We start from the raw sequence: 25566 nt of genomic DNA, 5'->3' as shown, positions 1-25566 counted from the left end.
ATTCAATTTGAAGAAAAGGTTACTAACATAAACCTAATTAGATAAATAAATATAAAATTAAAAATAAAACAATCCTTTAAAGTTTTAAAAAAATACACTTTTATATGATAAACATGAGAAAAAAATAAATACAAAAAAGTAAACAAATCAAAGTAAAAATAATGAAAACATATACAAATAAATAAAATCAACCTACCAAAAATAAAATAACAGACTAAACAAGCACTATGAAATAAAATTAAATAAATAGCACGGATAAAACCCAAACCGTTAATAAGCATAGGTCTGTTTTTCTGGTCTTTGTTCACCCCGTCAGCAGTGAGAAGATTTACAGTTTGGTAAAAAGAGGATAAAAGCAGATCTCATAGCGCCTTACCTGCTGGGCACATGGCTCCACCAGGTTCAGCCCCAGGCTGCGCGGGTTCTTCTGGTAGTAGGAGATCAGCTCCCCCAGCGTGGCGAAGGAGATCTTATCCGAGACGAAGTACGCTCCGATCACCGAGCGCTGGACCCTGAAGTGGCAGACCTTCCCCTCGCTTCGCGCTGCAGAACAGCAGCAACAGTTGGTGAGAATGTGTGAAAATCAGACACTTTTATGCATCGGTGTCTCTAAACATCTTCAGTGTGGATCAACAGCTGCCAATGTTTAGGAATACCCATGAATTCAAGTAATAAAAGCTGACCTTCACACATTTTCTGTCCGTTTTTTATCATAAAAAAAAGGCCATTTCAGAAAAGCGGACAGCAGAACTGGATTATATATATATATATATTTCTTTTATATCACCAAATAATTTAAAATCAGCCACTCTACTGAAGGGAAAACCGTGGAGGACATTCAAACCAACCGCTGGCATGCTCAAGCCTCTCCGTCCTGAAAGCAGTCCGCAAGATGCTAAAGCAAGTCTGCAGAAACCCCTAACAGGTCATTACGGGACCTGCGGCGGATAGAAAACTCAGTTCCTGTCCGATAGGAGGACAGGTCAACCTTCGAAGCGGATGTGCAGGGATGAAAATCTTCAGTCTCCAAGAGAAAAACGTGAATGCCTGAAGTTAGAACGACAAACATCCAGACTGGAATAACGCTCCCTGGACTGATTGGCCTGATAATGAATTATTTAGAGACCAGAACCGACGCGTTTCATGGAAACGCTGCAGAGGCTAAAACAGGAGAGGATGAGAGAGGGGGAACCAGAGGAGCCGTTCATGCCGAAAGAAAAAAAACTCCAAATGTTCAAACTGATGCATTCATACGGAGGCGTCAAGTAACAAGTACAGATACTTCAACTTTTAGTTTTACACTGCAAAAACAGAACTAAAAGTAAGTAACATTTTCTTGAATTTAGTGCATTTGTCCCTGATTTGAGCAGGTAAATAAGATTATCTGTCAATGAACAGAGTATTTTTACCCCTAAAATAAGATAATTAGATATAATGCACTTGAAATAAGTTGATGAAGATGAGTTGTTCCTATTTTAAGTGCAAAAATCTTATTCCATTGGCAAATGATCTTATTTACCTGCTCAAATAAAGTACAAATACACTCATTTCAAGAAAAGATTACTTATTTTTAGTTCTGTTTTTGCAGTGTATATCCGGTACTTTTATACTTTTACTTGAGTAAAAGGCTTGAGTTGATACTTCTATTTTTACAGAAGGATTTTTAAAGCCCAGTAAATATACGTCTACTAGAGTAACAGATGTGAACACTTTTGACGCCTCTGCATTCATGTGAAAGGACAGGAAGCATCCGAACGCCTTCAACCAGGGGCGTCTCCAGAGAGTTTCCGACAGGCGCCCCCCCCCCCCCAAAATCGTCAAGAACAAACGGCATAAGAGGAACGCTGCAGTTTTCTTGTCCTTTTTTTAATAGTAAAAACCTACAAGTAGAAGCTGTTATTAAGGGGGACGGCGCTCAGTGACACATGGCGAAAAAGGATCACGACTCGATCCGATCTGCTGGCTTCCTTTTAACCGATCTGTGTGGATGACTGACTGGTGTGCACTGAGTTGGCGCTTTATGAATAAACTGAACCGAATTCATGCCGTAAGAAGAGGAACTCTGGTAAATAATTCCTCCCCTTTGGCCGAAGACATGAAGGAATTAAATGTGCATTCACTCAACAATTCCTGCCGAGAAGTCAGGCATGCTGGAGCCACTTACCGGAGACCGTGTACTCGTCGCTGTGACTCTCACTGATGCGGACCAGGAAGGCGCCATCTTTGTTTTGGGAACCGAGCAGCAGCTTCTCGGCTTTCACGCGGTTTATGTTCCCATAGTACCACCTAGATGGGGAGGAGACGGACCATCAGTCAACATGGAGCAGGAGGGATGAAGATGGAGAACACAGACAAGAGGAGGATAGAGATGTCGGCCTAACGAGACAGGAAACTGAAACGTGTTTTTTAGTCGCTCTTCAAGCCCGTTGCAAAACAACAACTTTTTTTTTAAAGCTCTCTGAGTTCTGCTGAATTTTGCGCACGGCATGGTGCGTCTCCTCCAGAAGGCCGCAGCGGTACGGTCCGTCCGAGTCCAGCCTGCTTGATCAGATTTCAGAAACCGGCCTGTATTTACCCGGAGTTATCCGGGTGGGTGGGTCCGCTCCCTGTGGCGCTCGGGTTTCACAGAAACTAACAACATGTCACCAGCACAGAGTCGCAGATCTCAGATAAAATGCTCGTTAGATCACTTTGAAAAACCGACGCCGGGAAGCCGTACATGATAAATATAGAAATCTTTATCTTCAAAACGATAAAACAATCATTCAAAACGTTAAAAACATTCAAAGCCACGCGGCTGATTAACCCTTTGACTGAAACAAGCATATAATGCTCCACACCCTGAAAGCATGTTTTATTGACCTAAAATGATTTTGTTGCAGTAGTTTTGCACCCAGGGAGAACAGCAGAATAGTGAACATTGCAATGATCTGCAGCCACCAACCATGCCGGCACCAGATTAAGTCACACGACTCTCGTTTCTCTCCTGATGCAAGGATTTACACCATCGCTGATTTTACGCTTACAACACAAGACTACCTCAACACCGAGCAGACTGCATGTGTGCAGAAAGACCGTGTCCACTACAGGTAAGACCTGCAGACACAGGATCACCTGAATCCCCACCACAGGTGACCCGAGAACCTTTAGCTGGAAGCAGGAGGAACATCTCTGCTCTGGAGGGAGTCCCCTTCATCCTCTAGACCTGAAAACTGGAACAGTTTATCTGCTTAGCTGTTTCTTTCCTTGACAAAGCCACTGAAGCACCAAGAGGAACCATTAACTTTATTACTTTTCTCTAACATAGAAAGTACTCCTGGATCAGTGCCTCTGTGTGCTTTCTGCACTGCAAAAACAGACCTTAAAATAAGCAAAATGTTCTTAAAATTTGGGTTTTTGTCCTTGATTTGAGCAGGTAAATGATATTATCTGCCAATGGAATGAGTATTTTGACACCTAAAATAAGATAATTAGACATCCTGCACTTGAAATTAGACGATGGAGATGAGTTGTTCCTATTTTAAGAGCTAAAATCTTATTCCATTGGCAGATCATCTTATTTACCTGCTCAAATCAAGGACAGATACACTAATTTTAAGAAAATTGTACTTATTTTTAGTTAAGTTTTTGCAGTGTGTGTCTCTGCTCTGTCTTCTCTAAGCCCCAGTGGGTGGAGGCAGATGAGCGTTCACACTGAGCCTGGTTCTGGTTCTGCTGGAGGTTCTCCTCCCTGTTAAAGGGGAGTTTTCCTCTCCACTGTCGCTTCATGCATGCTCAGTATGAGGGATTGCTGCAAAGCCATCAACAATGCAGACGACTGTCCACTGTGGCTCTACGCTCTTTCAGGAGGAGTGAATGCTGCTTGGAGAGACTTGATGCAACCTGCTGGCTTTCCTTTAGAGAGAATAAAACAACTAAAAGGGGCTTTAAACGCTAAAATATTTAGGATATGAGTTGATGTTTTTTTTTTTAAGAGGACTAAAACCTCCTCATGCGACCCGTCTCGACTTAACAGCAACTCGTTTTCATGGAGAGCTTTTCTCTGTGATTCTTCTCTCATGAAAATGCTCCCAGCGTCTGATGTGACATTGTGTGTTTCCCACAGCAGGGTTGTGTTTGCTGTCCCAGCTGTGTGTGTGTGTGTCTGTGTGTGTGTGTGTGTGTGTGTTGGTACGCAGTGAAACTATTAGTCGACCTTAACAACAGAGTTCTGCTGAAACATGATGACTCCATGCAGGCTGGATAAATAATGGAGGAGCTGCAGCTGCAGGGCGGTTGTAGCGATTATGCTCCCAGCTACAAACGGGTCGCGCTCCACCGTGAACACCGACCCTAAAATTACGCCATAAAGACACCAGACTGATCCGGTGGGCGGCAGATACACATTAAACGCTTCCTAATGGAACCAACTTCATCAAAACTGTCCGTCTAAGACGTGTACCAGACTTTTATAAATCATTTAAAGTGTCACCACCCTTAAATTATTCATTTTTAAAACACTTTTTGATTGAGTTTCAGCGCTCGTCGTTCTTGGCTGAGCGTTCAGCAGCTTTCCCACATCTGGATCTGACCTCTCCGCGTTACCAGAGTTCTTTAAATTTTACCCTATCAGGTGACGGCACGGACGGATTTTAGTCTAGACCACTACAAAACTTTTATTTTCTTGCTTTTAAAGTCGGTGTTTCGCAGTTTTAGATGTAGACGTGGTCTCTCTGTGATGCTCAAGTGTTAAATTTGCGTCTCCAGCTTAGAAGCAAAGAGCTTTTACTTTAAAACTGTAATTAATTGAATTTATTCAGCCATGAGGAAAAAAAACAAAACAAAAAAAACAAGACTATTTCATGTGAAGGAAAGTCGTCAGAGGCTCCACGGTGGGTAGCGGGTTGCCCTGCTGCCTTGCAGCCAGAAGTCAGTGACTGGAGTCAGTGACAATCAGGTCAACTGGCCTCTAAATTGGCCTTAGGCAGGAGTGTGTCCTGGCACCTGTGCAGGGTAAACCCCGCTGGAGATGGGAACCAGCAACCCTGCACAGACAGGCGGGTGTTGATGACAGACGAGTGGAAAGTAGCCATAAAGCGTAACGTGTTTCACATGGAGCGCTTTCTGGTGATTTTGTGTTGATTTTGTGTCAAACGCAGCTTCTAGAAAACCCAAAAGATTTCAGCCAGACCACGGAGTGTGTTCAAACCCTGTGGAGGGTTTAGTACCCCTCCCCTGACTGATGCCTTTGAGCAATAAGATCTGTTTAATCTTTGTCTAACCTCTCCGGACACGACAACTTCAGCCAGAGGATGTGAATGTCAAACAAATGACATCCAATCTGGAAATTATCTAATAGAGGGAAAAGTCAAAGCTTGGTCCAAACAAGACAAACAGTCACCAGAAAAAAAAGGAAATCTAGGAGAATACTGATATAAAACATGAATAACCATCTGATCTCACTATCTGCCATTAAATCCGACTAAACCTTTCCTGTTTCTGCTCAGAACGGATCAGCACAACGAATAAAGGCCCTCCAGAGAAAGCGCTTCATGCTGATGGACACTTTGACATTTCTTAAAGGCAAGATTTTCCCTGATAACTTTAAATCTTTTTCATGGGAGTCATACTTTTTTTTTTACATTAATACAGGACCACAAACATTTAACTTTTACTCAAAAATCATTCCTGCTCGTGTTGCTGAGCATCAATCAACCTAGAAATTCAACATGTGGATTATAATCTCAATTTTTCCACAAAGAATCCAACTAATTTGTTTGTTTTAATAAAATGCTGCAAGTTTAGCTTATTGTTAAGCAGGCATAAAAATTACAATAAATCTATTTAGCCAATTTTGACGAATAGATAAAATAAATATTTTACTTTCAACCTGACCCACATAGTTAAATATTCTGATTCTACCTCGTTAAAACAGTCTAGGAAAGTCCAGATGATGTAATGGCTTTGTAAAAGTAGAAACTCCAAAGAAATCTGCCCAGATATCGTCCCGGTTCATCCTCGGGTTCAGTGATGAGCGCTGAGCTAAAAACAGGAAGAGTTTACCCTGTATTTATGTTCAACCGTGAATAAAATGGGTTTCTGTGTTTTAATACGTCACATGTAAACAGCTGGTCTCAACAGTAAACAAGTTACTGCGCTCTGGACACTGCAGACCAAGGAAGCCCTGGATCAACTCTGACTCGTAGCGACAATATCTCAAAACCAAGGAGTGCACTAACAGTATCCTGAGGCTGCGGAAATAAATGAGACGCTTAGATACTCCCAGGAGAAAATCACTCCCGCTCTGATTGCTGCAGACATGGACGGCCGATCGGAAGGAGCCTCATGGCAACTAGCGGGGGGCAACCTCTGTTCAACCACAGAGGTTGCCGTCTGCATCCTGGTAAAGCGAAAAAGGTTGAATGTTTTACAAAAGAAGACGGCTGCTGTTTGTGCCCTGAACGCTGACCTCTGAGCCAACATGGCTGCTGCACAGATTACACCTCCTGAATTCACTTCAATTTTATTTATATAGCGCCAATTCATGATACGTGTCACATCAAGGCTCTTTACAAAGTCAAATTCAATCAAATCCTCCAGGTTGGTAAGAAAGTTTCCTCTCTAAGGAAACCCAGCAGGTTGCATCAAGTCTCTCCAAGCAGCATTCACTCCTCCTGAAAGAGCGTAGAGCCACAGTGGACAGTCGTCTGCATTGTTGATGGCTTTGCAGCAATCCCTCATACTGAGCATGCATGAAGCGACAGTGGAGAGGAAAACTTCCCTTTAACGACAAGGTTTCAGCAACAAACTTTGCATGACGTCCGTCCAGAGAAATGAATCCTTATCAGCTTGTTTTGCTAACAGCAGTGAGTCTGCTGATACTGGGACTACTGGTTCTGAAAGCCGGAGGTCTTAGTTAAAGAGGCAGACGACACAGAGACGCTTCGAATCGAGCCTCCGGAGGCCAAGATTCCCAAAAGTAATAATTTCAGTGGAGCTTTTCTGTTGCTAAGCTGAGATAATCAGTGTGTGTGTGTGTGTGTGTGTGTGTGTGTGTGTGTGTGTCTGTAGGAAGACACAGAAAGCCTTCCTGCAGGCAAAGCCTAAGACTCCACGTTTTAAACCAGACTTGATTAATTTCTGGGGGTCTGATCTGCTGATTTGGACAGATTCAGAGTAAAACCTCCGGCACTGTAGGTCTCAGCCTTGGCACCCTTCATGGCTTAGATGCGTCTCTGGTCCAGCATGCCGCTGCAGACCCCTGAGAACGACCCGTTCATTTACGTTTCCGCAGGGAAACACCTAAAACAGGCAGGACAGCTGGACCTGAGGACCACGGGTGAGAGCGAAGGCACCGACACACAAGACGGAAGAAGAATTAGAGAAGTGACCCCACTGCAGCAGCAATGCATGCAATGCAAACCTTCTGCCTGATACCTGCACGCCCCTCTGAGGCGTTGGTACCTAAAGTAAAGACTAAAGCTCCTGGTGAGACGCCAATCATCCCTGAGAACCACTGGTGTTGAATTTCAGCAATTTGGAGCTGGAAGCCAGAGAGCACGCTCAGGGAGAACGTGCAGAAAGAGCAAAAACTGGGATTTGAACCGTGGACCTTCTTGCTGCAAGGCAGCAGTGCTGCCAACTGTCCCACTGTGCAGCCCTTATTTGATTTTATGCCATTTAAAAATTTCAAGAAAGTTGATCTTACATCTTGTATTTTAGATTCCATCATAAATTAAATCTATTTTTATTTTTTATTAAACCCCCAAATATTTAGTATCATTTATTTCTGTTTCTGGTGTTTTTTCACATCTGATTTTTTTTGCTCAGTTCAACTTTTTGTTCTGACATTTCTTGTAGCCGCTTAATTAATCCAAGTGTGCAATATATAGTGTTTGCTGATAATAATAATAATAATAATAATAATCGTTTTCTGATGGAACTTCTGTAAAAGAATTCAGTTCTATGAGAAGTGCTCCATAAAGTCTGATTGTTTTTTATAATTTTAATTAAAATAGAAAAAGTACATTGTAATTGAGAGAAATTCTTATTTTTGATGCATTTAATGATTCAGGGCTAAAAATTATCAACATTTTTTAATCACAGTAGAATTAAGGAGGTAAATTTGGCTTCTCTGATCTCTGTGGGTTGCTGGATTTATTGGTGCCTCTCTAATTCAAGCCTGAAACCACCCAAACTCCTGAAACATTAAACCTTTAAATGCAGTTTTTGGGGGGTTTCTCCTGCGCGTTATTTCCCTTTGGGGCTCATTTGACGCACCGGCAGCTTTCTGGAAGCACAAAGGTCAAAGCTGGGTCACTGTCCCCTGAGTTTCTCCTGTCCTCAGCCACACCTGCCGCGGTGGCTGGAGGCTTCTTCCACCTTCAGCCTGCGGGCTTTAACTCCGCCAGCAGGTGAGGGGACACATTAAACCCAAACCAGGAACCCGGTCATCCAAAGGAGCTGGAAGACTCACTTGTGTTTGGCGAACTCGTCCTGCAGCAGAGCCACGTAGTTGGCCGGGATGAGTCCGGACTGCGGGGAGCCGGTCAGCTTCTTGGCCAGCACGTAGTCCCCCCGCTTCTCGATCACCGACAGCTTGTCCCCCTCCTTCACCGTCAGCTCGTCGTCGCTCCGGGCCTGGAAGTCGTAGAGCGCCGCGTACAGCTGCACCGGCCGCCGCTTGGGCGACGGGACGCGGATGTCGCCCGACACGGTGCGGATCTCGGCCTGCTGGGCTCCCGGGTTGGCGATGACGAGGTTGGGGACGGGCGGGTAGCGGACGCCGGGCCAGATCCAGTTCCAGAGCCGGGTCAGGCAGGGACAGCAGGAGCGGCAGCAGTTCTCCATCCCGGAGCAGGCGGGAGCGATCAGGCGTTAGAGGAGCACGGAACCCGGCCGGGGACACACCGTCAGCAGCCTCTCTGTCTGCCTCTGCCGGGAAACATAACAATGCAGGAGCAGCGCAGGATGGGCAGCTGAGCTGGAGGAACCGGTTTTCTTTTCTGTTGAGATCGCGGATCTTCGCTCCGCGCCTGCAGTGCGCACGGCGGCTGCGGGAATGCGGAAACTGGACTCTCGTCCTCCATCCAAGGCGGCCGGGTTCCCTGCGAGGACTCGACACCGTGATGCCAAACGAACCGCGGGACAAAGCATGGCTCCCGGCGGGAGATCAATCCATGTGAGCCCGGAGAGGGAGGCGGGAGCGCCGCTGCTGCTCAGGTGTGGAAGCGCAGAGGAGACGCTGAAGGTGAGGCTGCGGGACGCTGCGTAAAGAGGTTCGGGTTCGGCGCTCCGCACCACGTCCTGTTTGTCCGACACACACCTGCGCAGGATCCCGAGGATGACGGCAGGGCGGGGTGGGAACCGTCGTGTTTGTCTTCATTCTTTTCTTCTCGGGAAACTTTACTTCAGCTAATAAAGGAGTGTCGTGTTTTAATTAAGGATCATTTCAAATAATGCGCATCACGCATCCCAGGCTCCACCCTGGGTGTAAATGTCCGTTTAACATCAGGAAAACACAAAGTAGATTTATACGCAAACTGCTGTAGGTCTGCGTCCTGAAAAATAATAATACTTGAATTGATTTTTTATCTTTGTGAACAAATAATTAGCATAACAAAAGCCCACAATAAACAAAAGCAGCTCAGGAGCCGGAAATTCAGATCAGTTTTTAGATTATTTAAGAAGGTCCAGATTAATTAGTACAGGGCACTGAAAGTCAATTAGAAACATTTAATTTGTTTCCAGGACTTTTTTTTAACAAGAAATGCATTATGTTTATGGAGAATTAAAAGATCTGCAAGTTCTCCTGGTCTGTAATCATTGCAGAGCTTTGAGGCAGCTCCCTGTCTGCAGAACACGTTCTTCTCCTCCTGTCACCTTGTTTTCCAGATGTTCAAAATAGACCAAAAATGCTTTTTTTCTTTACTCATCTTTTAAGTCTGATCCTGGTTCTTCCTGCAAATTTTCTTGCACTGAAATATCTTTGCCTCACTGTGCATACCTGCCAGCTGCTATTTCTGAGCAAGCTCTGCACCGGTGGCACCCTAATCCCTAAAGGTGAATCCTCTTTTAGAGATTATAAATATTTTAATGTGGTTACTTACGGTAAAACTAACATCATGGCTGCTCCCCCGGTTCTAAGCAGCTTACCACTAGAAACACCCTCTAAGGATGACTCAGCTTCAGTTTAGCTTTAACATTTATTCTAATGCAGCAGAGAGACAATCAGAAGGTTTGCGGCGGCAAACAGACAAAACCATCCCATGCCTCATCCTGCAGACAATTCTAATTCACAGCCTATGTCTGATTAAACTAGCTTTAGCTTTTAGCAAAAGATTACACAGATTAAACAAACCGGAACAAGAACATACCGGAGTTTCTTGGGTTCCCCAAAGCATCATTCCGAGCAGTCAAACAGGTTTTTCCAGAGCATGTCCATAAAGAACGGCAACAATATTCTTTATTATAAAGTAGTTTGTCATTAGGTTGCAAATTACATGCTTTTTGTGCCATTTTCTATAAAAATTTAATGTCCAATTAAATAAATAGTTTTAAACCTAAAAACAAAGGAATAGTTTTTCTTAGTTTTAAAAATCTAAACAGATTTCCTTCAGTAGGTAGGCTATAATAATAATAAAAATACATTTTTGTTCCACACACATTTAAACATTTAAAGCATGTTCTGTAGTCAGAAACTGCATACCTTTCTCACTTAGGGGGAGGAGGAACAAGGCTACTGCTCACTGTGTGATAATTTATCCACATACACACCTGGACTCTTTTTCTTCTGCAATAATTTAATCCTTTAAATTATCGCGGCACTTTGAATCATCTTGTTTCCGGAATTTACTTTATAAATAAACCTGCCTATAGCCTTAATCCACCACTACAGTTCAATAATTTAACTACATACCTGGTCATTTATCCAGTGCACAATAACACAGTACACTTCCCATCTCTATTTTCTTTATCTTAATTTTATATTTTCTTTGCAAATTGTTGTTGCTGGTGTTTGCTTCCTTACTCTAAGATGCTGAAAATGCTATTTTTTCTGAGGGAGTCATCCCAGAGGAATCAATAAAGTAAAGTCTAAGTCTACAATGTACATTGTAATGATTTGGTTTCAAACTTAATGTGTTTTCGAATGGCCTAGTCAAAGTTCAGACCTCAATCTAATAGAGAATCTGAAACAAGACCAGAAAACTGATGAGCGCAGATGTTCTCCATCCAGTTTCCCTAAGCGTGGCTACTTTTGGTTGACGTTAAAAGCTCTTAGCGACATATATGAAGGTACATTTGAATCAAAAGTGTTTGTGCATCGTAACCAGGGTCCGAAATTAACACTAACCAGACACCAAATACGAGTCATTTTTCCGTTTTGGTGAGTAAATTTGAGAGGGCTAGCTGCCACATGGCGGCTAAATGTAAATGTTTCCACCAAATAAGTTGTGTTTTTCAGTCATCATCTGGGTAGATGTTTCTTTATGTTCCTTTGCTTTCAGTTCGTATGACAACAAACGTACACAAACACTCGCACATGTGAACGACAGCAGCTACGTCATGTCCGTTTGCTAACAGCTAGCGTTTAGCTCAGGCTAATTACGTAGTGAGATTATGTGGAGATATTTAGGCGGGTGACAAATGTAAAAAAAGTCAGAGAGCTTTAAATAGTTTTGCAAGGCACTATATAAGGAAGCCCAGAGAAATAATGCATGACATACTCCACTGTTGCATGAAAGGAACCAACAAGACAGGCCCGTTCTATAATTAGCACACAGTTTTATTAGTATATTTAGCTTTGTGACGTACAGCTCAGGAGGAAACGGAGCAAAAACAAAATGAACAAACTTAAAACGGTCACAAATCTTTCAAGTCCAGGAACATTTCAGCCTTAGCAATGACATCACACAAAGTAAAGTTTCTCTTTTTTTTTTTTTAAAACATTGTTTCTTTTTTTTTTCGTCATCATGGACCAGAGTGATATGTTCTCGTTTCTGGGCAAAACGAACCTCTCCAAGGCAGTTAGGAGAAAAACAAAAAAACAAATACACCCAGTTTTTATTTTTATTTTTTCCCCCCTTCATGTGTTTTATATCAAGGCTTTTGTCTAGAGAATCCAAATATTCAAGCACGGGTACTGGGAGGGGAAAAAAAAGGGTATCCACTGGTAAATATAATAAACACAATAAATATAAAAAGAAGTTTTGATATTATTTATATGGTATCAAAGAGACAGGGAAATGGGCCTTCAGTGGGGTTTGTTTTTACAAAAAAATGTCTTCCTGAGGTTGAGGTTTTTTTTTTTTAAAGTTCTGCTAAATATACTAATAGACTAAAAGACCCGACACGCAGGGTCTGTAATGGCTTATCATTCGCTGAGGAATTCGTTCTCTCCTCTGGACTGGGTTACACCAGCATGGGGGGGAATCTCTTCGGCCCCCCCGCTGTGATTCTGTGCCCACCCGCCCTCGGAGACAAACCGACACACATTTCAACCCCAGATAAGATCAGCGTCCGCTGGGTGGCGTCTCTGCACGTTTAGCAGGTGCGCAGCCAAGATGCTGATTGTGGCGTTTTAAACCAAGTCACCTTTCCCTTCGGTGTAAAGGATGGGCAGATGGACGGAGGAGGGGGAAGGAAGCAAATAAAAAATTAAATTAAATTAAATTAAATTAAAAATCAAGCCAGGGAGATTTGCAGAAATCTGTACATGTAAACATCACACTTCCACTGAGTCAAATGAGGGAGATACAGGTTTCACATTGGCTTCACAAGAAGGCCTGGCAGAAGAAATCAAGACAATCAGGAATGCGGGCTTAAAGTCAGGCGAAGAGGGAAAGAAAGAAAGACCTTTTCAGTTCTCATCTGTAAGTACAGCACATAAAAAATAGGCTGTTGTGACTTTTTCTATACGTTTGTATGTTGAGGAATACGTCTGAAGCAAAGCGTCGTCTAAAAAGGAGCCAACCGGCATCACGCTCTGTATCAAGGCCCAGCGTGAGGCGTTTTCTAAACACTGAACACGGCTTTCATTTTTCACAGGAGAGCGTAGACTGACAGGTTTCACTTCATTCTTCCGTACCATTCCCTCCTAGCAAAAGGGGTTTTTTTTATACCTCCTTTGGAAGTGTTTGTTAGCAAACCAGCTAAACAAATGCGGACTGTTGGATTTTCTTCAGTGATAAAAGCTTTTCATTTGTGATAATATAAGACATTAGCGATCAAGGTTTTGTTACTAAATATTTTCTCCTAAGACCTACTTCACACTGGATGAAGATCATACTTAGACATAATAATAATAATAATAATAATAATAATAATAATAATAATAAAATCAACCAGAAAGCAGATGCAAGACCTTTGCAGGTTCTTGATGCTGTCCTTAGGTGAATATTAAGGAGGAACTGGGCTACTTGTTTCATGCGATGAAGCATTTTAGGTCCTGAAGGTATTTGACCGAGCACAAAGCCGGCCAGGCATCGTCAAAGTGGACGACTAAGCTGGTAAATGGAGGGGCGTCCAGACTGTAGAGAGGCTGTGGGTTGAAAATAGTCAGGAAAAGCCGGGTGTTGATTGAGTGGTTTTCCACGTTCTCATGCAGAGCACAACGGGATCCTCCTCACGGAGCATCAAGAGAGCCTTAATGGCCTGAGGTAGGTCCTCAAAAAAATACTTAAATCTTTTATTGGCTTTAGACTGAAGTTGTACCACGAAAGAGAAAGGACAAAACGATTATTAAAGTTATCTAAGTATGTTGTGAAGTTTTAAACGTCTCTTGGATTCTTCAGTGTTCGATAAGTCCAGTCGCTCCTTTTCATCCCAGATCGCCTCAAGGAATCAGCAGGAACAAAAAAAACCTGACATTACTGTGTCCCTGCTGCCCTCTAATCTGTAAACTAAATAAAATACACTTCCTTAGGGGGTCATAGACGTGCACAAGCACAAAGTTTATACCGATAATGCCTCCTTGAAAGGTTGACCTACTCAAACTTTAATGCATTTTGGTGCAGGAATAAAGAATAAACGCGTTCAGTTTGCCCTTTGACAGAGGACATGATGCCGGTCAGGTCCATGCTGGGAATAAAGACGGAGGACGGGGAATAAAATGCTTTGCGCCACCCTTCAACAAGACTTGTATTAAAAAGTAAAAGTCCGATAGAACTGTGTTGGGAGTTTGCCGCTGGACTTCTGGAGCTCAAACGCGTCGATTATGGCTCCACCTTTCTATCGATTGTCCTTTGCTATGTCTTGTTCTGTTGTATTTAACACAGTTTGTGTTTTTTTTTTCTGTAATCCTTTTGATAATTTTTGAGTTGGGGGGGCAGTGCTGTGGGCATCAGCTTTCGAGGTAAACTTTTAGAACCCAATCCGGACAGATTAGAGGCCACCAAAGCCTCCTGCAAAGTTGTGGTGGTTTTCTAGCCATGGCTGCAGCATATCAGGGCCTTTGGTTGAGCGTGGAGTTGGCGGTGGCAGTGTAACCGTGAGCTGGGGCTTGGCACCCTGTGGCGGGCCTGGTTGCAGCAGAACTAGCCCAGCGGGCGTCGATTCACAGCAGAATCGTACCCTAAGCTCAACCTACCCTGCAGACACACCCACATCGTGCCACGGCGTGCCGGTTGCTCTCTAAGCACGTTATCAACGCTCTCGATGAGACGGCTGACCTCCGACAGCAGGATTACATACCGGGTTGGCTCAGACGACCTTTACTTCACACCAGAGCTTGACAAGGTTGTGGAAATGCGATTGTAAAACCCGCGGTGGTAGCATCGTGGGGCGCCATCTTCCACCGTGCAGATTTCCAGCCAACAGCGCTCGGATGCGTCACACAACGTAGCGGTTTCTTCATCCGGTGTGAAGAAGGAGAGGTTGGAAAAAGCGGTAAAAATACTTTTCCCAACTATTCCACCTTGGCTGTGGCCAAACCAGATTCTCCACCAAAGCAGCAACTTTCAAAAAAAATTTTTATAAAAAATCCCACTGAAACACCAGGATGATTAACTGTTATGTAGGATTTCTGCTACACGGTTTTAAACGCCCTGGTGGATTCTTCCATATTCTGTAGCACAGAATGTCAGAACTAACAGCACATTTCTTTCTTTCGCTCTCCTTCTAACCTGATCTCACTTTTGCAAAGTTTCCTCAAGTTTTCCACTCACAGATAAGTGCACTGAAAGCAATCCTCCCCTCTTCTGAACATAATCATCTGTAATTCCCCATAAAAGAGCCTTAAATTAAGGACTGCCACTACCCGCTGCCTGTCAAACAAACAAAGAAAGAAAGAAAGCATATGGCAAACATTTTCTATGATTATCAACTGCGTGCCTAAAAAACAAGTTTCTCCAGCAGGTTTAAAGGGGGGGGGGGGTGTTCTCTCCAGGAAAAGCTTTACTCACACAACCTTAGGAACCTCCCGTTTAACACGACGGATCGCTGATGTCGGGCTCACTGTGCAACAGAATGAGTGAATAACCACAGCGGCATTAAACCAAAAAGCCAAATTTAACAACGCGACCTGAATGCATCACGGCTAAAGTCAACAAACTTCAAAAAAATGCAGCAGAACATTAACTTAGCTGTTTTTTTGCACGAGCAAACTAAAGCTACTTGTTGCTAACGTTACATATTATCCCCAAAGGCCTTATAAAGTGTTTTTTTTAGGCCGAGCAGCTTTGACTTCAGACTTAGACACCAGCCAGCTTCAGGTCAAGCTAACGGACGCTAAGGGTACAACTGCTCCTCTGGTAGTTTCCGTCCGACCCACTGATCCAAATAAGTTTATACTTTGGGAAATACCTTCATTCTGAGACGGAGCTCTTATTTCGGACAGTCAACGACAACTGAGCCCATAAAGCGTGGCGCTTATCTTTGCAGAGACGTGAAACGGGAGTAAACCGGCTGTATGTTTTACCTGGAAGAGCAACAAGACCCGCCGTGGCTTAATCAAACCTTAAATAGCTTCAGAGGAACGGCCCAAATTAGGCACGACCTGGTCCACACGCAGACCGGCGATGGGTAACTCAGGGATTCAGCGCCCGTCCGAGGAGCCGGCATGTAGAAATGGGCAGAAGAGGGCAGAAGAGGTGCCATCATGTGCAGAAGGACCAGAAGCTGCACAGACGTTGCAGTTTAGACAAATTTGTAGTTTAGTTTAGTCTTCATGCGACCTCTAACGCTCTCTCTGAGACGTGCCAGCTCCTTGCAAACCAAACCGTTGTCACTTTATGCCCCCCATCAGACCCTGTTCTGAACCAATGAGCCACGCCCCGTTTTTTTGGCCTTCAAGGCCGATCTGAAGCATTAACAGGTTGGAGTGTCTGAGGTTCTGACGGAGAGAGTTGTATCTAGGCTGCAGAACTTCCCCCGGAGGAAGAAATACAGGAACAATAAGACGTAAAGGCAAAAAAAAACAAAAAAAAAACACAGAGATTCACAGTTAGAAAGTCACAAACACAGCATGAAAGCATGAAGTAAGCCCTATGAAGCAAAAAGGAGTCGGCCCGTCAGGGTGAGACCGGGGGGGCAAACAGAGTCCCGGTGGTCTCCACAGGGCCAGGCTGAGGTTTCAGGTCTGTGGCAGAAGGTCCGGTTTCTCAATAGCAGCGGCGACATGAAATTCATATAATTATCATAGTAGGAATAATAATAATAATAACAGCAACAACATTAACAATAGTAATGGCCGTTTCAGAGTTTAAAAAGACAAAACACAGAAAGAGAGAGAGAGAGAGAGAGCGCCCCTCTCCTCTGTCCCACGAAGCCGGGGCCCCGAGACCAAGAGGAGGAGGTGTAGGTCCACGAAAAGGAGGTGGAGAGGAGGGGAAGGAGGAGGTATATTTAACCAGATGATGCTGAGGTGTTTGTTAGGAGAGGAGAAAGGATTCAGGAAATACCCCTTCCTCCCCGTCCCCTCGGCACACACACACACACACACACACACACACACACACACACACACACACACACACCTTTTCTCCCCTTTAAGGACTAAACTATCTCGCACAGACGCACACTCCTGCCGGCTTTCGCTCGGGTTCTTCAAGTTTTCAAAGATAAACCGGTTATGTACAGCAGCACGCCAACGGACCCGCAGAGAGGAACCAAAAGTTCAGTGTTCAGCGAGTGGGGGGGGGGGTCGGAGTAAACTAGCTTGCGGTCGGGGACGCGAGGGAACGTAGAGCAGAGTCGGCAGGTGTGATCTGAGGTAATTCCTGGTGCTCAAAACTATGGCGTCTTGGATGCATAAGTAAGTAGCAAGTTGCTCCCTGGGTAAAAACAGTGAGCCGGGAGGTTTGAGGAGAGAGAAAAGTGCTGAAATATGTACAAGCAAGCTCAAAGAACAGACACCAAAAATAAACCTTTCTCCTCCCAAATCAAAAGGTTTCTCTCACCGGGATCCATCCTTACTTTCTCTGGGGGTTTCAGGAATCCTGGTGCGGACTTTTGAGAAATTAATTAATTAATTAAAGAAGCAAACAAATGCAGCTGCTCATTTAAAAAAAAAAAAAAAAGTCAATCTGGGACTCATCAGATATTAGTTTAAGTAGTTAATGATCAGAGCTTCAACAACATCCCTGGAAAATAAAAAGAAATCCCGTTTCTACTGAAATCTGGACGTTTTCTTTCAGGATCATCAGTCGTTCCTCCTGCTCCACATCCTCTGTACAGCTGATTGTGAGGAGCGAGCTCCTCCGGAGTCCAAGCTACCTGCTCCTCGTTGTCCTGCACAAATTAGTTCCCACAAGCAGGACTGGTTCGTTGTGGGGAGATTCTTCTTCTTCTTCTGGTTTTCTTTTTCCTCTTTTTATACGTATGAGGTTCCAGATTTCCCGTCCACAGCCGCATTTCAGCAGAGACGGCAGACGGAGGACGACGAATCGGAATCGCAGGTGGGACAAGAAAGACGAGAGGAGGTCTGGAGTTCATGACAGGCCGAGCCGACACTGAACAAGCATAACATGTGTGTGTGTGTGTGTGTGTGTGTGTGTGTGTGTGTGTGTGTGTGTGTGTGTGTGTGTGTGTGTGTGTGTGTGTGTGCGCGCTCCGCCTCAGTTCTGCTGCAGGATGAGGTTTTCCAGCTCGTCGGCCGAACGAAGCAGGAACGCCGCCGACTCCCGGTAACCCGCGATCAGCTGACGCACGGCTGTGATCTCCGGTTGGCTGAGCTGCGCGGAAGCCCCGCCCCCTCCGCCCCCGCCTCCGCCGCCCCGCCCGCTGAGGTTGTTGTTGGTGGTGGCGGTGGAAGAGGAGGAGCTGATGTTGGCGGAGGAGAGAGACTTCATGCTGAGGTCTGTGGGACCTGGGGAGGTGGAGGGCAGACAGAGACACCGAGTTTGGTCACAAACTGCTGAAGTATGATCAACATTTATTACCATCTAATGTAGAACAGATTACTGGGTCAATGTGAGCTTCTGTGCTTTCTGTGTCTCTGCTCTGTCTTCTCTAAGCCCCAGTGGGTCGAGGCAGATGAGCGTTCATACTGAGCCTGGTTCTGGTTCTGCTGGAGGTTCTCCTCCCTATTAAAGGGGAGTTTTCCTCTCCACTGTCGCTTCATGGATGCTCAGTATGAGGGATTGCTGCAAAGCCATCAACAATGCAGACGACTGTCCACTGTGGCTCTACGCTCTTTCAGGAGGAGTGAATGCTGCTTGGAGAGACTTTGAAGCAATCAACTGATTCCCTTTATATAGGACATTTTAGACCAATCTGTAAAATATGATTGAATCTGACTTGTAATTGAGCCTCGAGAAGACATGTTTCATGAATTGGCGCTATATAAATAAAATTTAATTGAATTGAACTTATAAATGACTATAACTCTCCAGTTCATCATCACATCATCTCATACGGTTTAATTACAGCTGGGCGATCAGACAGCATGATTTTGGTATCTTTTAAAAGCCCTTTTGATGCATAAATTATGAATTATTTTTGATGTGGTCTCTGGCTGGCCATGACGTTGTGCTGCTACCAGACGGCAGCATGAAGCTGTTTTTGCAAGACGACCTTTTCTAAATCAAACAGCTGCAGACCCTCAACACCTCTCTGAGGCGTCGGAAAAAGACGAGCTCCCTTCTGGTTTGTGCACAAGAAAAGCTTAAAAAATTTAACTTATGGCTGAACAGACAGCAGCTGCATCAGAAAATACAGGCAGCTGGATGCTTCATGCTGCAATGTGTGGCTCCTACCACAAGGTGGCAGTAGTACACTCTCCCTCATCAGCATGATGATGATGAGGAGCAAAAGGATCATTTCATCCCTCACCTGCAGTGAACATCTGTCAGTAATCCAGCTGACTGTTGGGTTCTTTGTGTTCACACTATTATTTATTTTATTTTAACCACATTTATCCTACTTTTAACGAGCTCCGTTCCTTCCACTGACTGTTTTCAGCCGAAGGGCCGGTAATGACCCTGGATGAGCTGCAGAGATCTGTCCCACCAGCTCAGGTGGGACAATCTGTTGACAGGACAACTTTCAGCAGTTACCTCCACAAATCTGGTCTTTAAGTAAGAATCTCTGACTGTAACAGCAAACAGGGTTAAATCGGTGGCAATCGGACTTTCGTTTAGTTCTTTCTGGAAACGTTTCAACACCTTTCCAGGGATCTGTGTCAATTCTGGTGGCTCGCACTTCAGGGTCCGATTTAAGCCTGTTTGCTGTCACGATGACCCGGATAACTGAGAATTTGCACAGGCATACTGCGTAGGGCTGGACAATAATTGAACAATATATATATATATATATATATATATATATATATATATATATATATATATATATATATTAGGGCTGGGCAACGATTAAAATATTTAATCGCGATTAATCGCCCTGATTAATCGCGATTAATCGCGATTAATCGCATTGTATTTACAAACTCCAAGAATGAATTCAAAAGTAGTGTAAAGAGCACTTTTATTTTAATGTTCTGCTGCCATATGAACAAAAGTGTTGTAACATTTGTACCACTTATTTTATACTGGATATTTTCAACCCATCTATTGAATTTAGTGCACTAGTTGATCTTCATAAGAGAACAAGCACTGCAGCCAAAATATGGCCTTTTTTGACCTGCTGTATATTAGCCAGTCCCTAAGCTTGATGTATCATGAAACTGTTGACCTTTTGGGTTTTGTGGTTTTTATTTTATTATTACAATTTAATAATAATAATAATAATAATAATAATAATAATAATAATAATAATGTTATGTTCAGTGTTTTTTCGCTAATCCACCTCTTATATATTTCAATCCTTATGTAATTTTGTCTGTGTTGTGTGCACCTGCCTGTTGCTTTAATCCTATAAATTTCCCCGTCGTGGGATAAAAAAGGATTAGCTAATGTTATCTTATCTTAAATAACACTTTTTAATATATAGGTCTTAATTACATGTTATGTGTGGGCTCCAGTAACATCCATCCATCCATCCATCCATCCATCCACTGATCTACCTGGATGTTCCCTGGGGGACTGAAACGCCTCAGTCAGAGACGTCTGTCTGTGGGTCTGTCGGGGCAATGAGAGAAGTTTCGTCTCCTCTCTCCGTTTCTGGGGCTCGACGTTTTCATGTTTTTTCACGTGCTTAGATAAATTTGTTGTGTTTCCACTTAAATGAACCGGCTTTTTACAAAACATACAGCTTGATTTCATTTACGGTATTAAAATAAAGCCGAACGGTGCTACTTCCTCTGTTCATGTTTTTTCGCTGCTGCGTTCTCTCTCAGCTGTTTGTGTATTAAGTTTGTGTGAGAGCTGAGTGAGCGGGCCAGGCTGAGTCTGCGTGCTGATTGGCTGGCGCCGCTGAGCCATGTACGAGAGGGGAGGGGGAGTGGGAGAGTGCTGCCGCGACAGCGCGCTGCAGTCAGCGCGCCTGCTGACTGACACTGACTGAAAGCATGATGTGAGCAACATGCGTTAATGCGCGATAAAATAAATATCGCCGTTAATAGTCTAATGAATTAACGCGAAATTAACGCGTTAACTTGCCCAGCCCTAATATATATATATATATATATATATATATATATATATATATATATATATATATATATATATATATATATATATATATATCGATCGTATATGTGGCAGACGTATATCGATGATAGAGAAACAGCAGAATAAAAGTTTTCCTTCCTTTTGCATTCTAGCCTATCATGTAATTTAATATTACAGTCGTTACATCCTCCCAACCAATCACAATGCAGACCCAGGAAGCTCCGCCCCCTTCAGAGAGTTCACAGTTTGCAGTTTTTGGTGAAAAGTCGTTGAATAAAGGGTTGAGTTTGAATTCAGTGTTTGTGTCTTTATCTAAAAAATATGTCTGTAGGCAACACCATGAAATGTCCAGAGCTGCACTTAAAATATGTTATGAATTTGTTGATAATTATCGATATCGATCAATATGATTTCTATTTTATCCATATGCTTTTTTTTCTATATCGTCCAGCCCTAATGCTGTGTTACAATTTCTGACTGTAGTTTGGCAAAACCCTTGCAGGAGCCGCAGCAGACATGGAGGAAAGTGATCTGCTCAGAGGACAGAGCTCTTTCTGAGCAGATCACTCCCCCCCCCCACAGTGGCACACGGTGGTGGCAGCATCATGCTTTTCCTCAGCAGCGGCTGGCAAAGTGGTCAGACGGATGGAGCTATTTCTCTAACAGCTTTATACTGCTCCATGGCAGAAGATGCAGATAAAACACATTAAACTCTGTGGTTGTGCCGCGAGAAGGAGAAAAATTATTACACACATAATGGTCCCAGGACCTTCTGAAGATTCAGTGGATCGATCCGTCTGCAAAGAGGCTACAAGCCGGAGGGATAATGACTCGCGGTTCGACCACACGCACAGAGGATGTAAGTGTGGGAGAAGCTTTTTACACAGCAAGGCTAATAAAGATGTCTCTGCCTCCAACATCAGAACGAGGCCACTGAGCCAGAGAAGGACGAGACCCGAGTGAGGCAGAAATGAGGCGTTCCTCACGTTGGAGGTTTACTAGGGCTGGACGGTATAGAAAAAGAAGCATATCGATAAAATAGGAATCATATTGATCAATAATGATAATTATCAACAAATTCTAAGCATGTATTGTAAGTGCAGCCCTGTCCATGTTATGCTGTGGCTTAGCTTAGCAAGTTTTTTTTAAAAGAAAAGAGAAGGTGTCCTCTCTGAACTCTATGAAGGGGGCGGGGCTTGGTTCCTGGGTCTGCGTTGTGATTGGTTGGCAGGATGTAACGACTAATATTAGACTTAGACAACTTTATTTGTCATTTTATATGCACAGAGTGCGTACAGAACGAAATTTCGTTGCATACAGCTTGTACAATTGCAGAAGAATTGACTTTACAGTATGAGGTGCAGCAGTGATTTTTAAAAGTAAACAGTTTAAATGTAGACAATGCAAGAGAAGTATTGTTTACATCTACGTCTATTGTCTACATTTAACCTACATGGCTAGAATGCAAAAGGAAGGAATATTGTTGCTCTATTAAACTTTTATTGACCTTTTTTTAATCATCGATGTGCATCTATAAATCGATATATAGTGTTATTGAATTATCGTCCAGCCCTTGGTTTTACTCTCCATCCCAGAGAACCGGGTTAAAACACAGAGGCGTTGGCAGAGGACCGTACGTACGAGCGCATCAGGAAATGTCAGAAAAACAGAGTGAAACCTACTTTTAATCATGAAATCCCATAATTTGCATGCTGTGCCCCCCCCCCCCATAATTCCCATGCCTGCTGTTTCTTTCACCCCTCATCATTTTCATCACTCGCCCTGCCTCCTCCTCTCCATTCTCACTCTGCATGTCCGCCCCCTAACCCCTCCTCCTCCGTCCGCCGAGCTCCACGCTCACCGTTGCTCTGCGCGGCGGCGCCGGTCGTCAGGGAGACGGGGTGTTGAATGGCAGCGCTCAGGCCCGGGTATCCACGGTAACCGTAGCTGAGGCCGGCGCCGTTGATGTAGAGCTGCGTGTCCTGGGAGGGGAAGGCTGATGCAGCCAAGGAGTAGGCAGAATGAGCGAGGGACACGGGCTCCCGCAGAGCGCCGCCGCCACCGCCGCTGGACGGCTTCTCCAGGGATATCTGCTCCTCCTGGCGGTGGGACAGGGAGGACGGGGGAGTTAGTGGAAGACAAGCAGGCCAGCATGCACAGTGTGGGGACAACAGTCAGGACCCAACGAGTCCACCACCATAAACAGGCAGAGAGCTGAGCGCCGTACAGTCCGGGTCTGGGTGCCTCGTTTAAACTCATTTCATGTTGGCAGCATTTTATTTATACCTTTTGCTATTTTAAAGCTCATGTTTATGCAGTCAGAACGTGCATAACTACATTTAAAGTAGAAAAAAATGGCAAATATTATTAATTAAATTCAAATCAAACATATTTTATTAATCCCTAAGGGAAATTAACTAATCATGAGTTAAGTATATATAATATATTTAACTTTATGATAACCAGAAACTATAGAAACTTATATAAAAAATATTTGCATATGTATTTTTAGTTATTGCTATTTTTATTTCTAAAAGGTTTCTGTTCAGTTTGGAGCAGGGGTGTCCAAACTTTTTGGCACATGGGCCGAAACTATCAAGTCAAAAGAAGTCGAGGGGTGAAAAATGTATTTAAAAAAAGCAATAGTTTGGTTTTTTTACCTCCTCTACAAAACATGATAATTTTAAGTAAACAAATGGTCAAAATTTCTGTATGAAGATGTTGTTGTAAATCATTGTAGTTCCAAAAGATGGTCATCCAGTTTGCAAATTATTTTGGGATAGATAAAAAAATATATATATATATTTGGTCTAGCGCTAAAAAAAACAGGATTTGGGTCGGCATTTCTTTGAAAAGACATTTTCATTAATACATTTAAAGCAGATTTTAATGAACCATAGTCTGCATTTGAGTAAAAGTCAGTGTCCTATTTATTATGAAATTAAAGAGAATGTAAAAATGTGGTTAATAAAAGACGAACGCTTCATGCTGAACCCGACATTCTTAATTAAGATTTTAACTAAAAATGTTGCCCTAATCAAAAATAAAGTTTCCATCTGCACTAGACCCCTGTGCTGGTGGGCCAAATCTTTCTTGCAATGTCGATGGGGGCCGCACAAAATCAGTAGAGGGGCCACAAACGGCCCCCGGAGCGCACTTTGGACTCGCCTGATTTCTACAATAAACTTGCACTTCAATTTATATTTTTATTCTGGCATAAAGACGATAAAAGACTGCAGATGAGATAGGTCTTTAATTCTTAATCCTGTCAGATCAGCCTCTGTCTGACTGACCTTTCCTTCTGATAATCGATGATCGAAGCGTTTTCCTCGCGTATTTTATCGATCTTCCTTTATATTGAGACCCTGGTTTATACCTGAATTTATACCTCACCTGTCACACCTGCACACACTTACATGGTAGACCTCCAGACGCATCCTCTTTGCGGCGTTGCGTGACTCACTCTCGCAGGCGGCAGCCAGGATGTTTTCAGCCATGGCGGAGGTGAGGTGCGGTGGTGTCGGGCGGGTCTGGAAACAGCACAAGGTCAGAGTCCGTTATTCGTTACAGGTGGTTCTGATGGGTTACGACTTTAAGGTAATCCACACAGACACCTGTAGGCAGGGTCCGAAATTAACACTCGCTAGATGCCAAATGCGAGTAAATTCTCCGTTTGGAGAGTAAATGTCAGAGGGCTAGCTAACTGCTACATGGCGAGTAAATGTTTGAACCAAATAAGTCGTGTTTTTCAGTAATCTTTTGGGCGGATGCTTCTTTATGTTCTTCTGCTTTGAGCTCGTATGACAACAAACGCGCACAATCGCACATGTGACGAGAGAACGACAGCAGCTACATCGTGTCCGTTTGCTAACAGCTAGCGTTTAGCTCAGGCTAATTACGTAGCGGGATTATGTGGAGATATTTAGAATTAATATTTTGGCCAGTGAATCCATCCTTCCATCCCTTAAATTAATCTTAATTGCAAACCAGATAAATCATTGGCGGTCACACTGCTAGGTGGTAAATATTTAACCAGTACATAAATACATGGCATTTTGTGCGAAAGGTCCTGCAAACCCAGCAGGTGAAACCGCCGTACCTCCATGCCGTTCTTTTTCATGCGTCGGCAGGATTTGAGGTAGGTGCGGATGCGCTTGCGGGCCCGTTCCTGGAATTCTGGGAATTGTCTGCTGCAGGACTCGATGATGGCTTGGATCTTCTCCTTGGGCTGCTTGGAGATCGGTACCATCCGGTCCAGGTTCTCGTCCACAAACAGACGAACAAACATCTGCGACAAAAACACAGCATGGCTGCCGTTAAACCGGAGTCGCCTGCAGAGGTCAGTCGAGACTGACATGAATTAATTAATTAATTAATTTAAAGACATGAGTGTATTAACGATGAGCAATTAATACAGAAAGCAGAGGTTGTTTTTTTTGCACGTATCCAAAAAGAGTCAGTTGAATAAAACTTATTAGCTCCTTCTTAATATATTCATAATTGTGTTATCCTGTCCCAGGTTATACATACAGATCTCTGTATTGGATTTATATTAAATACAATATTAATAATAACAACAACA

At 43.5% G+C, this 25566-nt stretch overlaps 2 protein-coding genes across 4 annotated transcripts in view; both read right to left on the bottom strand.

The window, feature by feature from the left end:
- Positions 1-9524, bottom strand: part of zgc:194282 (SH2 and PKc_like domain-containing protein) — a 29795-nt gene extending 20271 nt beyond the window's left edge. Inside the window, exons 1-3 of the mRNA XM_012850090.3 lie at positions 8456-9524; positions 2165-2286; positions 377-543 (exon numbers count right to left, since the gene is read on the bottom strand). Coding sequence (XP_012705544.2) covers positions 377-543; positions 2165-2286; positions 8456-8829 — 663 coding nt within the window. The 5' untranslated portion in view covers positions 8830-9524. The remainder of the gene's footprint in view (positions 1-376; positions 544-2164; positions 2287-8455) is intronic.
- Positions 9525-11746: 2222 nt separating this feature from the next.
- Positions 11747-25566, bottom strand: part of LOC105915844 (nucleolar protein 4-like) — a 139753-nt gene continuing 125933 nt past the window's right edge. Inside the window, exons 8-12 of one of the 3 annotated variants that reach the window (XR_004931829.1) lie at positions 25084-25272; positions 24401-24514; positions 22846-23083; positions 17983-18283; positions 11747-17947 (exon numbers count right to left, since the gene is read on the bottom strand). Coding sequence is in view for 2 of the 3 variants with exons in the window: in XM_036142378.1 (XP_035998271.1) it covers positions 18033-18283; positions 22846-23083; positions 24401-24514; positions 25084-25272 (792 nt within the window). In the remaining variant the exon portion in view is untranslated. Of the gene's footprint in view, positions 18284-22845; positions 23084-24400; positions 24515-25083; positions 25273-25566 lie in introns of all 3 variants that reach the window. The other 2 variants (XM_036142378.1, XM_012850089.3) reach the window with 2 other exon arrangements.

The sequence above is a fragment of the Fundulus heteroclitus genome, chromosome 1, assembly GCF_011125445.2.
Source record: "Fundulus heteroclitus isolate FHET01 chromosome 1, MU-UCD_Fhet_4.1, whole genome shotgun sequence".
Taxonomy (NCBI): Eukaryota; Metazoa; Chordata; class Actinopteri; order Cyprinodontiformes; family Fundulidae; genus Fundulus; species Fundulus heteroclitus.
Note: the sequence above shows the minus strand (reverse complement) of the source record. Positions and strands in the feature narration are given on the sequence as shown.